General features: G+C 40.4%; 1 protein-coding gene across 17 annotated transcripts in view; it reads right to left on the reverse strand.

The window, feature by feature from the left end:
• Utrn (utrophin) overlaps window positions 1-17,534 on the reverse strand; it is a 503,427-nt gene that overhangs the window by 142,688 nt on the left and 343,205 nt on the right. For all 17 annotated transcript variants that reach the window (XR_010063620.1, XM_008758594.4, XM_008758593.3 and 14 more), the window contains one exon: window positions 11,227-11,399. Coding sequence is in view for 16 of the 17 variants with exons in the window: in XM_008758594.4 (XP_008756816.1) it covers window positions 11,227-11,399 (173 nt within the window). In the remaining variant the exon portion in view is untranslated. The remainder of the gene's footprint in view (window positions 1-11,226; window positions 11,400-17,534) is intronic.

Raw genomic sequence — 17,534 nt, forward strand, 5'->3', positions numbered from 1 at the left:
ACAAAAACACAAAAAGAAAAAGGTGGGAAAAAGACACACACACACTGGATACTAAATAACTTTTATGTTTAAAAATATTTATTTAAAATTTATTCATTTTCCTCTCTAAATGAAAAAACAGACTAATCTTATTTAAGATTTATTTTTCTGTTGTTTTATTCATATGAGTACACTGTCGCTGTCTTCAGACACACCAAGAAGAGGGCATCGGATCCCATTACAGATGGTTGTGAGCCACCATGTGGTTGCTGGGACTTGAACTCAGGACCTCTGAAAGAGCAGTCAGTGCTCTTAACCACTGAGCCATCTCTCCAGCCCCTAGACTGATCTTTTAAGGCAAGGGAATCATTAACCTCCAATTTTTCTTATAATGAAGTAAACTATTAGAATTCAGACATTAGAAATATTTACTCCTAACTTGAAAAACAGTAAGTCATTATTTGGCCAAGGCACTGCTTGGCTTTAGATTGACTAGAATCCTTTGAGAACCTTAGTATGAATCTGAGGACAATTTTCTCCTTGTTTTGCTAAGACCCTGAAAAAGGCCCATCCATTTAGCCTGGAACCCATAGAAGGGCTAGATTTAAAAACATGGACTATTTAGAGGAACTCCAATCATTCAAGGAGTCCCACTTCTCTTGGGAATGCTATACCCGGGTGGAGAGACACGAATGTGAACTTAGCGCTAAGCTGGTGCTGGGCTGGATCTGCCTCACATGTTTGCAATCAGCCAGGCCCGGAGGGTCAAGCCTACTGAAGATTCACATGGCCTCACAGCACAACATCTTCTAAAGGGAAAGACTTAGTGTGCAAGTGAGCAGGTGCGTGCGTGCGTGCGTGCGTGCGTGCGTGCGTGCGTGCGTGCGTGCGTGCGTGTGTGCATGCCTGTATGTGTGCGTGCCTGTGTGTGTGTGTCTGTGTGTGTGTGTCTGTGTGTGTGTCTGTCTGTGTGTGCCTATGTGTGTGTGCCTGTGTGTGTGCCTATGTGTGTGTCTGTGTGTCTGTGTGTGTGTGCGTGTGTGCACGCACACACGCGCGCACATGTATGTATGTGAGAGAGACTTATCTTGGAAGCTTCAGCTACATGGAACACACATTCAGACTCCATGTCTTCTAAGAGGACCTTTACCTTGAGGTCGGCATTAGGATCCTCACTTCCATAAATCTGATTCTTTACCAAGGACATGAAAGCTATCCACCAGGCTCAGCCACTATTGTGTCTCAGACCACTCGGTCATTTCCTGGGCACCTCTGATCCACTGCCACTCCTGTGTCAAAGTGAACAGTTTTGCTAGAGGTATCACGGCAAGCGTCACCTCATTGATCACATGCAGGTTCTATTACCAGTGATCTTCATCCAATGATGATCAATAAATCTTGGTCCAAAATTCATCGTGCTCATCTCTAGCTCCCACAACAATAACCAGGATCTGCCATCCAATATTCTGGATGGAAAGGAAGAGCTGGTGCTCTGGGTTTGCTTTAAAATACCACATGCCTGAATTCACACAGTTACCGCAAAGGCCAATTATCTTTCTATCTCTTCGCAGACGCGTCGCCATCTGGCTAATAAAACCAACTACTCAAACTTGTTCATTCTATGTCCCATTCCAAAAGGTTAGCTATAAAACACTAAAGCATCATTTCTAAGTCTTAAACATGTCCAAAGAATTTTATCATTATCTCAAAACTGTGCCGGTTAAATTTCAGTTTACTTTAGAGCTGGGGAATGGATCAGTAGGTAGAGTGCTTGTTGTACGGGCATGAAAACTGGATTCAGATCCCCAGAACTACATAAAAAAAGACAACAAACAACAACAACAACAAAGGCAGACGTGGCGGCTCCCAATAATCCCAGCAATAGAGAGGCAAACGAAGCTACATTAGCTGGACTCCATGAGCCCTGAGTTCAGACGGACTCAACTAATGATGTAGAGAAGACAAAGGAAGACACATGACTTCAACTTCCAGACTCCTATGCACTTACACACATGTGTGTGCACCCATGCAGACATATGCAACACACACATGCACACACACACATGCACACATACAAACACCCACATATGCACACACAAGCACACACACAAACTCATTTTATTTTCTTTCTTTTACTATTATTTCTATTTGTTCCACAGATGCCAGGATTGATTTCACTTGATAAAACCGTGTTTTGACACGATCCTGATTCTGCTTGAGCTCCAGCTTTTCTGTATCCTTATTAATCTGAGGCAAGACTTCCCGATAAACAACTAATTTTCTTGCCATAGAACACAGCTAAATCATTCCAATCCTATTAATTGAAATCCCTGTACAGTTAGGAGCCATAATGCAGAACACTTCTTGCATGATGTCTACCTGTCAGGGCTGCTGCAGTTGCTTACAGACCACTGTTAAATGCAAAAGGCAGCTAGAAATCACAGGTCTCCATTCAACCAAGAAGTGCTGAATATCTCCTGAGTAAACCACTTGTGTGCATATCCGACCTCTTATCCAGATTGGACGCTGCATCTGCAGTGTCTGTAATTTCATCATCAATCAATAACTAAGCTACGTAGCATGTTCCTTGATAATCCAGCCCTACGTGCTTAAGAGCACACAGATGCCTTCCTCAACGCAATAGACTCTATTGACTACACAGAACTACTGGGATTGATCACTGGGCATTATGGTGTTCAGGAATTCAGCCCCCAGAGGACCATGCACACAAATGAGGGCAATACTTTTACAAGAGATGCTAAAGCAGCTTCGCAATGGAAGCGGAATCGACGCTTCCGCGGGCTTCTCCATACTTCACTGTCCCATAATAAACACTGAGCTCATCGGACAGCATCTCTGCCTGGAAAACCTGCTCTGCTTACTCTCCAGGACACTGTGCCTCTGTGCTTAGCAGATCACTCCCATGCGCCCAACTGGGCACAGCCTTCTGCAGCAGCCTTTGGTGTTCCTGATTCACTTTAGTTCTTTCATCTCTGGAGATGAAAGTATTTTCCTGGCCAGCAGGTTGAAGGCTCTGAGAGGAGAAACTGTATGTTTGTGCATGGGTTAGTGTGGTCTCTCCTCATTGACCATAAACACTTTATAGCTTGAATTGTCCCAATTACAATAAAATTACAATTAAAGATAGCAAGTCACTCACAAGTTCCGGACATTTTCAGCTAAAACACTACTCTACCTAGCTCGTTATCTGTAGAAACATATTTCAATAATTATCACAGTGTCTCACTGACATCAGTCATCCTTTGCATATGTAAGATGTGCAGTGCAATAGACTCTTTCATTGATCATAGTATGAACCTTAGATGGTATCTACAATGGACTCTGCCTTACACAGATGTCTGGATGAAATCTGATTTTTATAAAGCTCTGAGTTTTATAAGTTTTTACATGACTAGTTATTAAAAAATTATAATATAGAAACTTATTAGGAGACAAAAATTCATTAAAACCTTTCTTTGCCAATTGGCTATGGTAGAAATAGTATTACAGAGTGAAATGTACACTCCAGTTTTAATTCACCAAAGTGGTTTTTCACAGTAACTGTCATCAAACAAGTTATCCGACTCCTCTCCAGCATATAGTTATCAACAAAGAAAACCGGGTAAGCTAAAAGATACCCATCTGGAGACCAGGGTCAGAAATCAGTTGGTAGAGTGTTTATTTAAGATGCACACATTCTGGTTTGAGCCCCAGCAGCTCAAAAGACCAGGTGAGGTGGTGCCCCCCTGTAATCCCACATTCAGAAGGTAGAGGCAAGAGGATCCACAGTTGAAGATCCTTCTTGGCCCCACAGTGGGTTTCAAGCCAGCCTGTGATACATGAGACTCTGTCCAAAGGAAGGAAATGTGGAAGGAAAGGTGTGGGAGTGCAAGAAAGTGGTCGAAGAGAGAGGCAGGGAAGAAAAACAGTTCTCATTAATGAGTATGAACCAATGTTCATGGAACACCCCTCAGGTACAACATGACTTCCAAAACAAAAAAGGAAAACTGTCAACATTTTAAGGTCAAATTAGGAAAGCTTCAAGTTCACCAAGTACAATCCCAAGATGGGAAAGCTGACAGCTGCTTTGCTGTCACAGAAAGCAGCCAAGGGCCTCGGGAAGCACTAGGAGGACGTGGACTTCGACCAACCACAGCTTTGGTTAGTAACAGCAAAAGGAAGAAAAATATAAATTGCTCAACTAAATTGTACACAAGTCGAAACGCTTTTGCAAACTCACTCTCCCAAGCTGTGGAAGGATCTCAGTGAGGAGAACACAAAGTCATGCTACCCTCCTGAAACACAAAAACTACACAGAAGTCTGTAATTCTTGGTACGAGTGTGATTTCTTTTCAGATATTATGACACCCACTTCATGGAAATTGTGTTACAATGAAGAAAAAAAAATCAATGTAACTAAGAATATATGTATAAGGTAATAACATTCAAAACGTAGTATTCCTGTTCCCAAAATGACTATGGAAGACCAACCATGTAAATGGTGAATCCTTAAAATTCAGCCACCTCACAGCATCCCAAAACAATGACCGGATGTGGCTAGCACTGGTGATGTGTAGCTATTGAAACACACATCTTAAGATAACTGAGACTTAAACTTCACTTAGTCATACTAGCCACAATTTAGAGTTAATATGCCACTTACGGCTAAACGGGCATGGGGTGAGCAAATTAACAGGGCTCCTTCCTGTCATCACGGAGAGCCCTGCTGGAGAATGTTCTAACGAACAGAGTGGAATCTCGTTCTGTTACATTTAGGAAAAGGAGGCTTTAGCCTTACAGTGTGGTTAGCAAAGCCAAGTCCTTAAGGTTAAGAATGGCACTGCAAAACGTGACAACACGTGACACAAAGAATGGTGGTGAATGGCCATCATCCATCAGGGCTTGGAGAATGGTGACCCAAATTTTTAAAAGGCTTATAAAAGAAACGCAAGATAGAGTTTTATCTTCGAACTCTGCTTCTGTCACATTTGACAACTTCCCCAGCCTTTGAAACCTCTTGTTAGGATGGATCTATATTAAACATCATTAAGCCGATAAGGGGATACGTAATTAACATAATCTTACATAAAATAAATTTAATTTAAAAATGTAAGCCATGGCATTCAATCTTGAATTTATTAGTATAATTCCAGTTCAGTTTTTAAAGTGTTCGTAAAGTACTGCCAGCGCTCTTAAGAGCCTATTTTTGTAAGTGAAATCTTAAGTCTTTCACTAATACACTGTGTACTGACCTGATAGATATATAATGTTATGCACTGTATTTAAGGTGCTACAGCATATTTAGCGCACTGAATTTTTATATTTAAAAGACTCAGTCATAGTCATCCAAAAGACTTTAAAGTAATACTTAAGGTGGCTGTTCCAGTGACCACACCATAATGAAAGTAGGTGACGTCCATAAATACTTAAAGAGTAGATCTGATGCAAAAAATAAATAATAAATAAATAAAAATCAATAAAGAGAATAAATCCACTTCTTAAAAAAATTAAAGGAAACAACACCCATCATGGCAATATGAACTAAACACTGTTGGAAATACAGAGTTCACAGATATTATCTGCTTGGAGGGGCAGGGCATTATCAATCAAATGGCCTCCTCCTCAGAAAATAATTAGGTCATCCACAGAAAGAAAGGTTTGGAGGCTAAAGAGAAAACAAGGTCTTTGAAGACAGGCGTGGTCGTGAGTAAAACAGAAAATCATTCAGAATTATAACACCAATTGTAAGTAGGCGATACCAAATTATATAAAAGGAACTTTAGCCTCCTCCTCCTCCCAAACGCCCTTCCTAAAGCAACACAGATCTGCTCAGCTGGTGAAACCCCTGGAGTGCAAGCATTGAGCATCTAGCTCAGATTCTCAGCATCCACATGAAAGGGGGCACTTGTAACCCAGCACTGGAGGTGTGGAGACAGGAGAATTCTGAATTCTGGGGCTCCCTGGCTCCAGGTTCAACGAGAGAACCACCTCAAAATATAAATAAATAAATAAATAATAAAAAAAGAAAGAAAGAAAGAAAGAAAGAAAGAAAGAAAGAAAGAAAGAAAGAAAGAAAGAAAGAAATAGAGGAAAATACGCATCTTTAATTTCTGGCCTCCCTGTATGTGCACCTACATGCAGATGCATCTTAAAATACACATGGTCATGAACACTTAAGACACACACACACACATATACACACATACACACAAATGGAAGGAGGGAAGGAAGGGGACGGGACGATTAATCCAAGATCAATAGTAGGGGATAGAGTGGATGTGGGTACCAGTATATCAATGTGAATAGAAGTAGAAGAGAAAGCTCAGTGGGGGGCGGGGGGGTTGCAAGGGCATGGTGGATTTGACTAGGGTGTCTTATACAGAACTCTAAGCTGGGTGGAAGGGGTTGGGGAAATGCCTCTATAACACTGGCCTGCAGGCAAGTCTCTGGGGTACTGTCGTGACTGATAACTGATGTGTAAAGTCCCAGCTCACTGTGGTGTTGCCACCCTTGTGGTCCAGAGTTGTACAGGAGAACTGCACAAGCCTCGGAAGCAGTCAGTAAGCAACGCTCCCCCATAGTCTCTGCCTCAGTTCCTGCCTCAAGTTCCTGCCCTGACTTCCTGCCCTGAATGACTGTGATGTTGAAGTATGAGTGAGATAAAGCCTTTCTTCCCCCAAATTGCTTTCATGACAGCATTAGAAAACCAAGCTAATCCAGAAATGAAGCAGTCCATCATTGGGAAAGGTTCGAGGAGGGTTGAGGTGGCCTGAGAGGACTTGGGAGAGAGGAGGGAATATGAACAAAATATACTGCATGAAAAGTTTTAAATCAATGAATGAAAAAGATATTGGAAGATTTACATTTTTAAATGTACTGCAGGCATCTAGAGTAATGTAGTTTAATTATAAATATATTGTATAAAATAAATAACACAGTTATATAATAGTACATAAATGGCTCCAAGGTAAGGAAGAAAGGGACCCAGCTGGAGAAGGTCCAATCCTTTCATATGAGAGGGTTCCATTATTAGTGCTGCACATAAGTTTCATTCAGCTTCACCAAGGTCCGTCTCTGAGGAATTCACAAGTCCCGTGGAATGCACCTGAAACTCCTCTGAAGAATAGCCTCCCCTTGGTCCCCTGGGGACTGGGATGCCAAAATGAAGAAGTCATCCATGGAAGCCCAAAATGAGTAGGTCTACGGGACTTAAGAGTAGAATAGGGCTGAGAACTTTCACAGGCAGTGCAAAGCGATACTTGAAGGTTAAAACACAAAAGGTTATTACTGGGTAATGGCATATGCCTTTAATCCCAGAACTGGAGAGACAGATACAAGCAAATCTCTGATTTCAAGGCTAGCCTGGTATAGAGAGCAAGTTCCAGGACAGTCATGACTATACAGAGAAACTCTGTGTAAGGAAAAACAATGTTACCAGTGTGATGTTTCCACCAAGGATGAGAGCTGAGGGCAGAGGCTAAAAGGGAGTAGTATGTGTACTTCAAACAAACAGGAAACATATGGTCCTACAGATTAGGAGTAAGATGATAAAAGGGCAAAAATATAGACAAATTATTTCTAAAAGAAAAGGAGATATGGAGAGATGGGAAGAGAGGGGAGAGTAGCCACTCGAGGCTGCCAATTAGCCCCCTATCCCTATGTGGCAGGGCTTCTTTTGCAGACAAACTGCCTTCCAAGGCCAATTTATGACTGAGATTGGGAAGTTTGGTGGCCACAGGAGGATTAATATTCAAGGCTTCTAGGCAAGGAAAATGGAGGAAATTAACCTCTATTAAAGAACATTTCAAGTAAAGTAGGCAATTAAGAGAAAAGTCAATTTTTCAATTAATTACAGAGAAGAGGGGTGAAGAGTCTGCAGAAATATTAAAGACATAGAGAATCTCATTCCAACAGAAGGCAATGTGAGAACCAGGCTGGACTCCAAAGGCCAGGGAGGAAAGGGCTGAGCAGTGACCTGAACAGCAACTCCACCCACGCCGTTTGCATGTATAAAGCAGGAGGCAGGACCAACTATAGAGTGGTCTAGAAGAGAATTTGGATGTACAAAAGAACTTCAGAGAGATTTTTTTCTTCACTCCTGCCTGGAGGGTGTCTTACTTGAAAAGCTACCTTGAGTAGTGACTACTGGGACTTCTGCATCATTCTAAGGTTGAGTCAGCAATCTAAGCTCTAAGTCAGTTCCTTTCACCTGGTTTCTGTCATTCCCATCACACTAGATCTCATAAGGAGGCCAGCTGAACCCACTTTTGTTTCACATTTGCTCAGAATCCAGCCAAGAAAGGGGCACTACTTACTGGTGAATCCCTTGAACATTCCCTACGCTAATAACTAAGATATAGAAGGGTTTGGGGAAGGGAAGAATTTCCATAGTGCCCCACAAGTAGTGACCAATAACAGTAATAAACACAAGCCACTTACTGCAGACACTGTATATGGGTTAAATAAAACATGCATGGCAGCCCCATTAAGGAAATTACTCTTAATTTGCATACAAGGAAACTGCAGCACACACATGGGTCAATAAGCTGCCCACGGACTGTTGTATGACAACACCAGAATTTGAAGACAGTGTCTCTCCAAAGCACAATGCTCTCCAAAACTGCCCTGTTCCACTTCCTTCTGAGCTGAGCTGAAGGAGAGCCCACTGCTGAGAAAAATAAACCAGTTTATCTCAAACGAATTTGTAAATGACATGTGATTTTTTTGCATATTTGAAGATAAAAAATGGAAAGTGCTTTCATCTTTAGTTACACATATCTAATGATAGAAAGTGAGCCCACATGGACAGAAACACAGCATCCACACGGCGTAAGCAAAGCTTGGGCTTCCATCTCTAGCACAGATGAACAGGATGGGGGCTGACGCAGAGATGATTTCCTACTGGAGCTGTAGAGAGAAGAGGGCATAGCATGCCACCATTCATTCTTCTTAAGAAATAGAGGAATTAGGCTGGAGAGATGGCTCGGTGGTTAAGAGCACTGACTGCTCTTCCAGAGGTCCCGAGTTCAATTCCCAGCAACCACATGGTGGCTCACAATTGTCTGTTATAGGATCTGATGCCCTACTCTGGTGGGCATGAAGATAGCTACAGTGTACTCATAAATAAGTCTTTAAGGAAGGAAGAAAGGAAGGAAGGAAGCAAGGAAGGAAGGAAGGAAAGAAAGAAAGAGAGAAAGAAAGTAAGGGAGAAAGAAAGTAAGGGAGAAAGAAAAGAAAGACAGGAATTGTAAGTTTTAATTTGTGAGACCCAGTAGAGTACAAATATTCTAGCACATGGTACCTTTATTCATAAGAAAATCATTCAGGACAAATGGTAGCACAATTTCTGTTCTCTGGCAGTCCCTGTATGAATTCCCAATACCAACCGAGGCAGATTCACCCCCCAACCTTAGTTATGAATAGTGTATGAATATTAACCTAGAGTCTACTTTTACCAGGGTCTACAGAGACTGAGAAACAATCAAATCATTCTAGTTAGTCTTCCTGACAATCAAGTGTGTTGGACACAGCTAGTACAACTTGGCAAAGTTCAGAGGGGTAAAGTAATTTATCCAAATTGAGAAAATAAATAGTAAAGTGCAAGAATCAAATTCAGATCATTTGGTTTTAAGGTTATACATAGTCAACACATGATACACCCAAATTTGAGGCTTTTACCAACATTCCTCTTTAGAATTATCATTCTTGTTAGTATCCCCTTAATTTAGTGCCAATTAGAAACCATCTATCAGCTACTGAGGTGACCTTAAAAATGTGCTTGAATTCCAATAATGTGGTACCATTCTGTTGCTCTGGATAATTTGTCAATGCTGTTCCCTTGTCAGACCCCTGATCCTAATGTCCATATTTAACTGAATTTTACTCTCATCCAAAGCAGATGTGAATCACCACTTCTACATTTTAGTGTCCATAAGAGGCAATTAATCTCAACAAATAAAGTATTTTCAAATTGGACATAGATACTCGATGGAGCAAAACAGATCCAATGCCAAGATTTTAAGAAATCTACATTCAAGTTCTGACTTTTATCTTATTAGCTCAATCTTTATATTCAATAAATTTCTCATACGGAAATCCTGACCTTCTAACTTACTAGGACCTTTTCTTTTTATAAACAACAGAGACATATTCTGAGAAGCCGTAAAATCTCTACAGTATAAATAAAGAAGTTGTGTGAAACCAACTACTGTACATAAAGTGCTAATTTAGTAAATTAGCACACAGTGCAAGACAACTAAGTAATTGTTTTAAATAAGCATGATGGGACTTGTATGTAATGTCATCACACGCTAGATGAGCGATGAAGAGGAGTCAAAGGCCAAGGCCTAGAGAGAGGTAGCTCACAAGTTAGAAGCACCTAGTGCTCTTGCAGAGGACCCAGGTTGGTTCCCAATATCTACACAGCAGTTTCCAGTTGCCCATAACTCCAGTTCTAGGGGATCCCAATGTCCTCTTCTACCTCCATGGGCCACTACATACATAGTATACATACATTTGCATACATGTACATAATAAGAATAAAGGGGTTTTTGCTGTTGTTCTTGTTTTTAACAAAGCACTAAAGGTCAACTTCGCTACACAACAAACTCAAGATCAGTATGGGCTATAGGACACCTTCTCTGTAAACAGTGAATGTCTTTAATTCCTGCACTGGAGCGGCAAAGGCAGGCACATAACTCTAAGTTCAAGGTCAGTCTGGTCATGTAATGATTTCTAAGTCAGCCAGTATTACTACCTTGTCTCAAATAAAGAGATAAATAGATAGGTGGATGGTAGATAGATAGATAGATAGATAGATAGATAGATAGATAGATAGATATAGATAGATAGATAGTACTCTAATAATCCTAAAACAGTGTGAAATATACAATATAATGATAAACACTAAACAATTAGCAAGTGTCAGTGACATCATCATCCTTACTGCTGTACGATCTAAAACATGACTGTGAATATCCTGGGACAAACGGCAGAGTGCACCGGGTATAAATGAGGTGAAAACTCCTACCTACTTATTTATTCTTTTGTTACTGCTGAGGATTGAACCCAAAACCTTATCCACCGTTAAATCCTCAACTGTTAATCTTGGATTTCAATCCCAAACAAATTCTGATAGAGTTGTATTAATCCTTTCTCTTTCTGATAACCACGGATCTCCCTAAGCATGTATGCACACATGCACACGCATGCACGCACATGTTTGATTCTGATATTGAGTGCTCTGACCTGATGCTGGCAGATTTTGCCTTCAGATCATTCCATCTTTGGTTCATGTCATCCAGGCGATGCTGAAGCATTGTGGCCTCCTCAGAATTCCCCAGAGCCTTCACCATCTTCTGCCTGTTCCCATCGATGCTTTTAAATATGTCATTGTGGGCATCAATTTCTGCCTGGATGTCCTAAAGAGAGAGGCAAAGAGATGATGCAAATGATGAAGGTCACCAGGGCATCCTGCAGGAACTCTCCGTGGACTGTTCCTTTCGGATGTGCAGAAGAGCTGTTCTCAATCAAAACACTTTATTTTACCATCAGTAATATATAACAAAACCCAGTGTTCCCACCGTTCCAACACTGAAAATAACAGCCTTTAAATCTCCAATACATTGATTCCCTGTGTCCTAAAAGGAAAATTTATAACAATCTAAAATTCATGCACCGTCCTGTTTGATGTTAATATTTTAGAAAGAATGGGCAGTTTTTAAATTTTTTATTACTACTATAAATCACTGAATTTTACATAACATTCAGTGAGATTATTTCTTCCTACCTTTACACAGGGCCAGAGCAAGATACCACATAATCAGGGATGTGTTTTGCATTTTGACAAACTAATTTTCCCTCTGCCTGCCATTTTAATCTCATACAACTTATTCTGAAACTTCTGAAGAATATTCATATATATGTTTACCTTCACTAAGAAATAATAAGAAAAAAATAATTTTTCTCCTATTAAATAGGAAAGTGAAAGTTAATTCTGAAATTACTTGCAGAATATAAGGAAGAACAAACTTGTTACAATATCTATCCTAAGAGCTTGTTACAGCATCTATCCTAAGAGCTTGTTACAGCATCTATCCTAAGAGCTTGTTACAGCATCTATCCTAAGAACATGTTATAGTTTCTATTCGAAGAACTTGTTACAGCATCTATCCTAAGAACTTGTTACAGTATCTATCTAAGAACATGAATGAATAAATACATTCAACTACTTTCTTGATTGTTTTAAAGGAAAAACTAAGAGTAGTAACAAGCAATTGAGTTTGAAAAGCAAGGCACTAGGCTATATGCTATGTTTACTTAAATTTATAGATTTTTATCAAGTTATATGCATTTGTATAAAAAATGGCAAGCACATTACAATGTTGAAAAAAATAAAATAATATTAATTTTCATCTGAAGAGGTTACAGAAAAACCTAGGATTTTTCCTGTAAATATTTCCCTGAATTTTGAAAAGTTTTTATAAACCCAAAGCAGCACTTTTAGAAATAGGCAGACATTACAATTTTTTTTAAAAATGTACAATGATCAATCTACCCCCTCTTCTCTGAATACAGCTTCTGTAATCAACTTGGCTGTTACCTTGCATCCTGAATTAATCGGAAGCAGCCCAATGGTAATTGGCTGGTATGATGGTCACTAAGAAGGAACACATGATTAGGAAAGCGCCAACAGACAATAGAGCAGACAGTAGCGTGGGCCATGATGGTGTGGCAGCCTTCTCCATCTCTCCCAGTGTAGACTAAGCAGTGTGCCCGAGCAATAGTAATGAATGTGGCTTAGGGAAAAGGGACCTGACTCTTCAACACCACAGTTCCCTGCCCTTCTCAGCCAGTCTTAGAACAGCCTCTTAAGCTCTGGGTTTGGTGCCCTGAGGTCCAAAGATAAGACTGAAATTCTCTCCTAAATGTGAAGGTGTGTGGAGATGTGGCTTTGGATAGATGGCAGAGAGGTCATCTATCCCAAAGGCTGCCTTGTCTTTTCTACAATAAAAGGACATAGTATAAAGGCACCATCCTGGAACCAGAGAGCAGACTCTCACCAGACACCAAAGCTGTGAATGTCTAACCTTGGACTTCCCTATCTTCAGAAAGGGAGAAATAAGTTCTGCTGTTTACTGTCTAATCAGCTCAGGTCACTTTGGAAGAGCAGCTCAAGATGAGATGGCTTCCCTCTTCCTGAGGTTCTCCAGTTCTAAATGATAGCAGAGGGAATGCAGGTAAGAGTTTGTTGTATATCCAGAATGGTTTTTATCCATTTTAAAAATCTATTTCTCAATGGCTTGTCAGCCTCTGATGAGGATCAAGTGTTAACTCTGTTTCTTACAAGCACTCATGAGGTTTTTATTTTTTAAAAGAACCAAAGCTGAAGCGGGGCCTGCATTTAAGTATTTATGACTATTCTCTATTCAGCCCTACACATTCATCCGGTTAGAAAGACGATGGTGTTCTGTGAGGCTTTCCAACGGTATTTGTGATGTGCAAACTTGGTACTAAAAGGGTCAAATTCAGACAGAGACGAGTACAAAACAGGACAGACATGCCCTACAAGATTTATCCTCCAAATTTGCAAGCCCAGCAGTCTCCAAGCTTATCTGACCCTAACTGGGAACTGCAGATACACCCGCAAAGTGTTCTCTGCACACCCAGAAGCAACCCTATCCCTCAACAGAAGTCAACAGCACTGAATCACTTCCTGTACTGGTGGTTGTGTGCATTGCAGAGCAGACCCAGTAAGGAGGAAATGAAGGGAGAGCTACACTGACTCAAGGGTCTCAGGCTGGGCAATATTAGGCAGAGAAAAATGACAATCTCATTAGCATGAGGTGGGTGGCAAGAGGTGAAGAGACAGGAGGGATGAAATTTTACCAGAAAGTTCCTTGGCTCAGTTCCCTGAACTGCATGGCTGCTAGAATGGAACTGTTATATGCACATATCAACTGTCAGGGATATTCCATTTGTTCATCTTCTCAAATAGTTCACATTTCTTGTGATGAGAACACTCAAAATCCTCTCTTCTAGCTGGGCATGGCAGTGCATACGTATAATCCCAGCACTTGGGAGGAAAAGGCTGGAGGATCTGAAATTCACTGTCACGTTCAGCTATGTAGCAAATCTAAGGCCAGCCTAGGTTTCCTTTTTGAGACCGCAGCTTTAAAGGGAGTAGATACAACCACAAAATATAGCTACCTGAATCGTAAAATCTGCAGTATTATTGATTATAACCCACCTATCACATATAGATCTGTATATGAAACTTAGAAGACTATTTTTGCAGTACTGTAGATCTTTATCATTATCATATTTCTCAAGAGACTCAACGATACAATCCACAAGACCTCTCTTTGCCTTCCATTGCCAAGGGAAGTTGGCTTTACACTCTCTGCACAGATTTCTAAGAATCAGTGGACCACCCTGGAAGTCACAACACAGACTCAAGCCACAACATCCTGACATTAGACCTGGCTCCCACTACCCTTCAGATCCAAGAGACCAGAAAGACAGATGTACAATAGGATAGACAAGAGGCACTCCCTAACTTCACAAGTTTGGATGCTGCAAGTGTGAAGCAAATTCCTCCTCACAATCATGGCAGGTGATGTGGTTCCCAATTCAGCAAAGACAGTAAAGCCGCTTGGCCCTGAAGGCACTGAGAGAGAACTGCAATGAAGTTCCGGCTGGTGTGAAGCCTTCAAGATGTGGGAAACCCTTCCACACAAGAGCAGCAGCAACAGTTAGGAAGGAAGTCAACAATCAGAATGTGACCAAAGAAAAAGAGATCACCCCACACTATTTTCTTTTATTTGCCATTTGGTAGCATATTCTTCCAAAACCACCCAGAATTGAAAACCAACACAGGAACAAACAAATAAAAAGAAGACAAACAAAAGACAGAAAAATCATACTGTGTTTCTTCTGCATCCTTCACAGCTTCTGTTATACAAAATAAGCCTAACATTAAAACAGAATAGATGATTCAGGACACAAAGACCAGTATCATAAACAAATACTCATACATCTTGACTGGTTGGCAAGTAGGCCACAGTAGTGACAAAGAAAGCAGGCGATGGATTGGACAGCAACGGTGTAAAGATTTAAGTTCAATTTCCTCACTTAAAACTTTGGGATATGAGAAACGTGAAATCATTTAGAAGCCTGCGCTGTAAAGTCCGATCTAAGCTCTCCCAGGAAATTCAGAATTAAATGAAGTTAACGAATCATGCTCCTTGGTAGATAACTGTGCAATGACACGAAGCTTTTAAAATCAAGATGCCAGCACGGAAGGCTGTGAGGGCACAGCCCTCAAGCAGCATAAAATGCTAAAATAAATCAAAGTTCCATAAAGGAAGCTTTACTCTTGCTGGCCATCCAGGAAGACGTAGCTCTGTCAATGCTTACCTCTGTCACCCTGCAAACCCTGCAGAAGGTTAAATAGCACTGAACAGTTACTGATAATTAGCAAGGGACTGTGATCCATCTAGAAGCACAAAGCAATTCTCTTCCAAGCTCTTAACATAAACCAGTCTTGTGCACACTGGAGCAAGTAGTTGAACTTAATACCTTAATAAGACTGGGAAATGTCCTAGGGATGCATGTAGGGGTCTAAGCATAATGGAAAGGGTTAAGAAAGAAGAAGAGCTGGGAAAAGAAAGCCACTACCTTTCCTCTTACCGAAACTCCATCAATAGCATGAGACGCAAACTCCATCAGGACTCTGCAGAACAAGGCTGCAAAGGCTAAGCAAAGCTTGCTAACTAGCAGCAGTATTTCTGTGAGGAGCACCCACTATGTAGGTCCAATAAATGGCACAAAGAAAGGGATACATTAATTCTGTCCTGTTCTTTCTTTGTATTTGATATCTTAATAGCAGTTCTGTCTTATCTAAGCATTCTTTTAATAAAGATATAAAAATATGACACAAACACACACACACACACACACACACCAATTTGTTTGTAGTGGTGGTGTTTCTGTATTTGCTTTTCAGACAAGTTTTACTATGTATCCTAGGCTGATCCTCCCACCAGTATTTCAAGTGCTAGGTTTATGGATATAGGCAGCCATGCCCCAATACAGTGTTTCCTTAGTAACCCTAATAACGTAACTTTGTAGGTAAAAATGTTTCTTCAGATTTACCCAAACAGAACTGTGCGAGCATTCTAATAGCACATAATACCATCAAGCCAACATCAACGGCTAAGCCCCTGATAGATGGCATGCACACACTCTTTGAGACTAATTGCCTCAACTTTATTTTTGCATGGCTTATTTCTCTAGCCCTATATGGCTATAGCAGTGTTTGCTCCGGAGGAGTGTTGACCCCTGTCCTGAAGGTGGAGAGGGGAAATTAGCAATTATTCCACCAGCCTGTTCCAAAGCCTAGGCTAAATGAACAAAGCAACTCATGGGAGGGAAATAAATCCTGTGTGCCTTTTAAAAGTCATGTTGGATCCCAGAGACATGGAAGATGAAGTGAAAGAAATGCTGGAGGATTGTCACCAGAGCTTTGTAATTTAAAGATGAGCTTCGTAACTTGAAAAAAATCCAGGTATTTTTCCAAATAAAAGTAAACAAGTAACATAATCAAATGTCAAGTCAGAAATATGTTTTCAGCATTTGAAAATTGTAAGATGTTATTCAATTATTTATTGATTTCAGTTACTCTATTAACTGAGCTAAATACTGTATTTCCTTCCAATAACTCATCTTGCAATTTTCAGTCAAGCTATCGAGTCCTATTTTGATCAACATTAGAATGCCATTTTGACTGTCAGGCTGATATTATTGACAGTGACCTTTACAAATTAAGAAATCAATGCTAATCATGTTCTTCTCCGGTTGTTTTCAATGTAAATACATGTAACATAATGCAGTAGAAAAACTTTTGTCTTGGTTTGCTTTATGTCACTTTGATACCACACTGACTAAAACCAAGTGGGGCAGGAAAGGATTTATTTCATGTTACAACTCCTAGGTTAGTTACAATTTATCACTGAGGGAAGTCAGGGCAAAACTGTGGAGATGGGAACTATAGCAGAGACCACTAAGAAATGCTGCTTACAGTCTTGTTCCTCCTCCTTTGCTTGGCTAACTTTCTTATACAGCATAGGGATGGTGCCGCCCACAGTGGGCTGCGCCCTCCCACATCAGTAAGCAATTAGGACAATATCTCACAGATAAGCCCACAGGACAATCTGATGGAGGAAACTCCTCAACTAAGAGTTCCAGGAATGTGTATCTGCACTTGTATCAAAGAGGCAAAAACTATAGCAAGTCTACTTACTAAGTTACAATTTACTATTAAGATAAAAATCACCATTTACTACATTTCAAGACGATTTCAACAAGCCAGTTTCCAATAAACTATAAACTATTTAAATGCCAACATGTAAACACTGCTATAAACAGAACTATCTCTACAACCAAGGGAAAAAAAATTACTTCAAGCTTTTAACTTTCTAAGTCTATACTACATGTTTCTAAAACACAGTAAATCACAGTACAGTGGGTCCCCTTTCAAAACATACACTAGAGAA

The sequence above is a fragment of the Rattus norvegicus genome, chromosome 1, assembly GCF_036323735.1.
Source record: "Rattus norvegicus strain BN/NHsdMcwi chromosome 1, GRCr8, whole genome shotgun sequence".
NCBI lineage: Eukaryota > Metazoa > Chordata > Mammalia > Rodentia > Muridae > Rattus > Rattus norvegicus.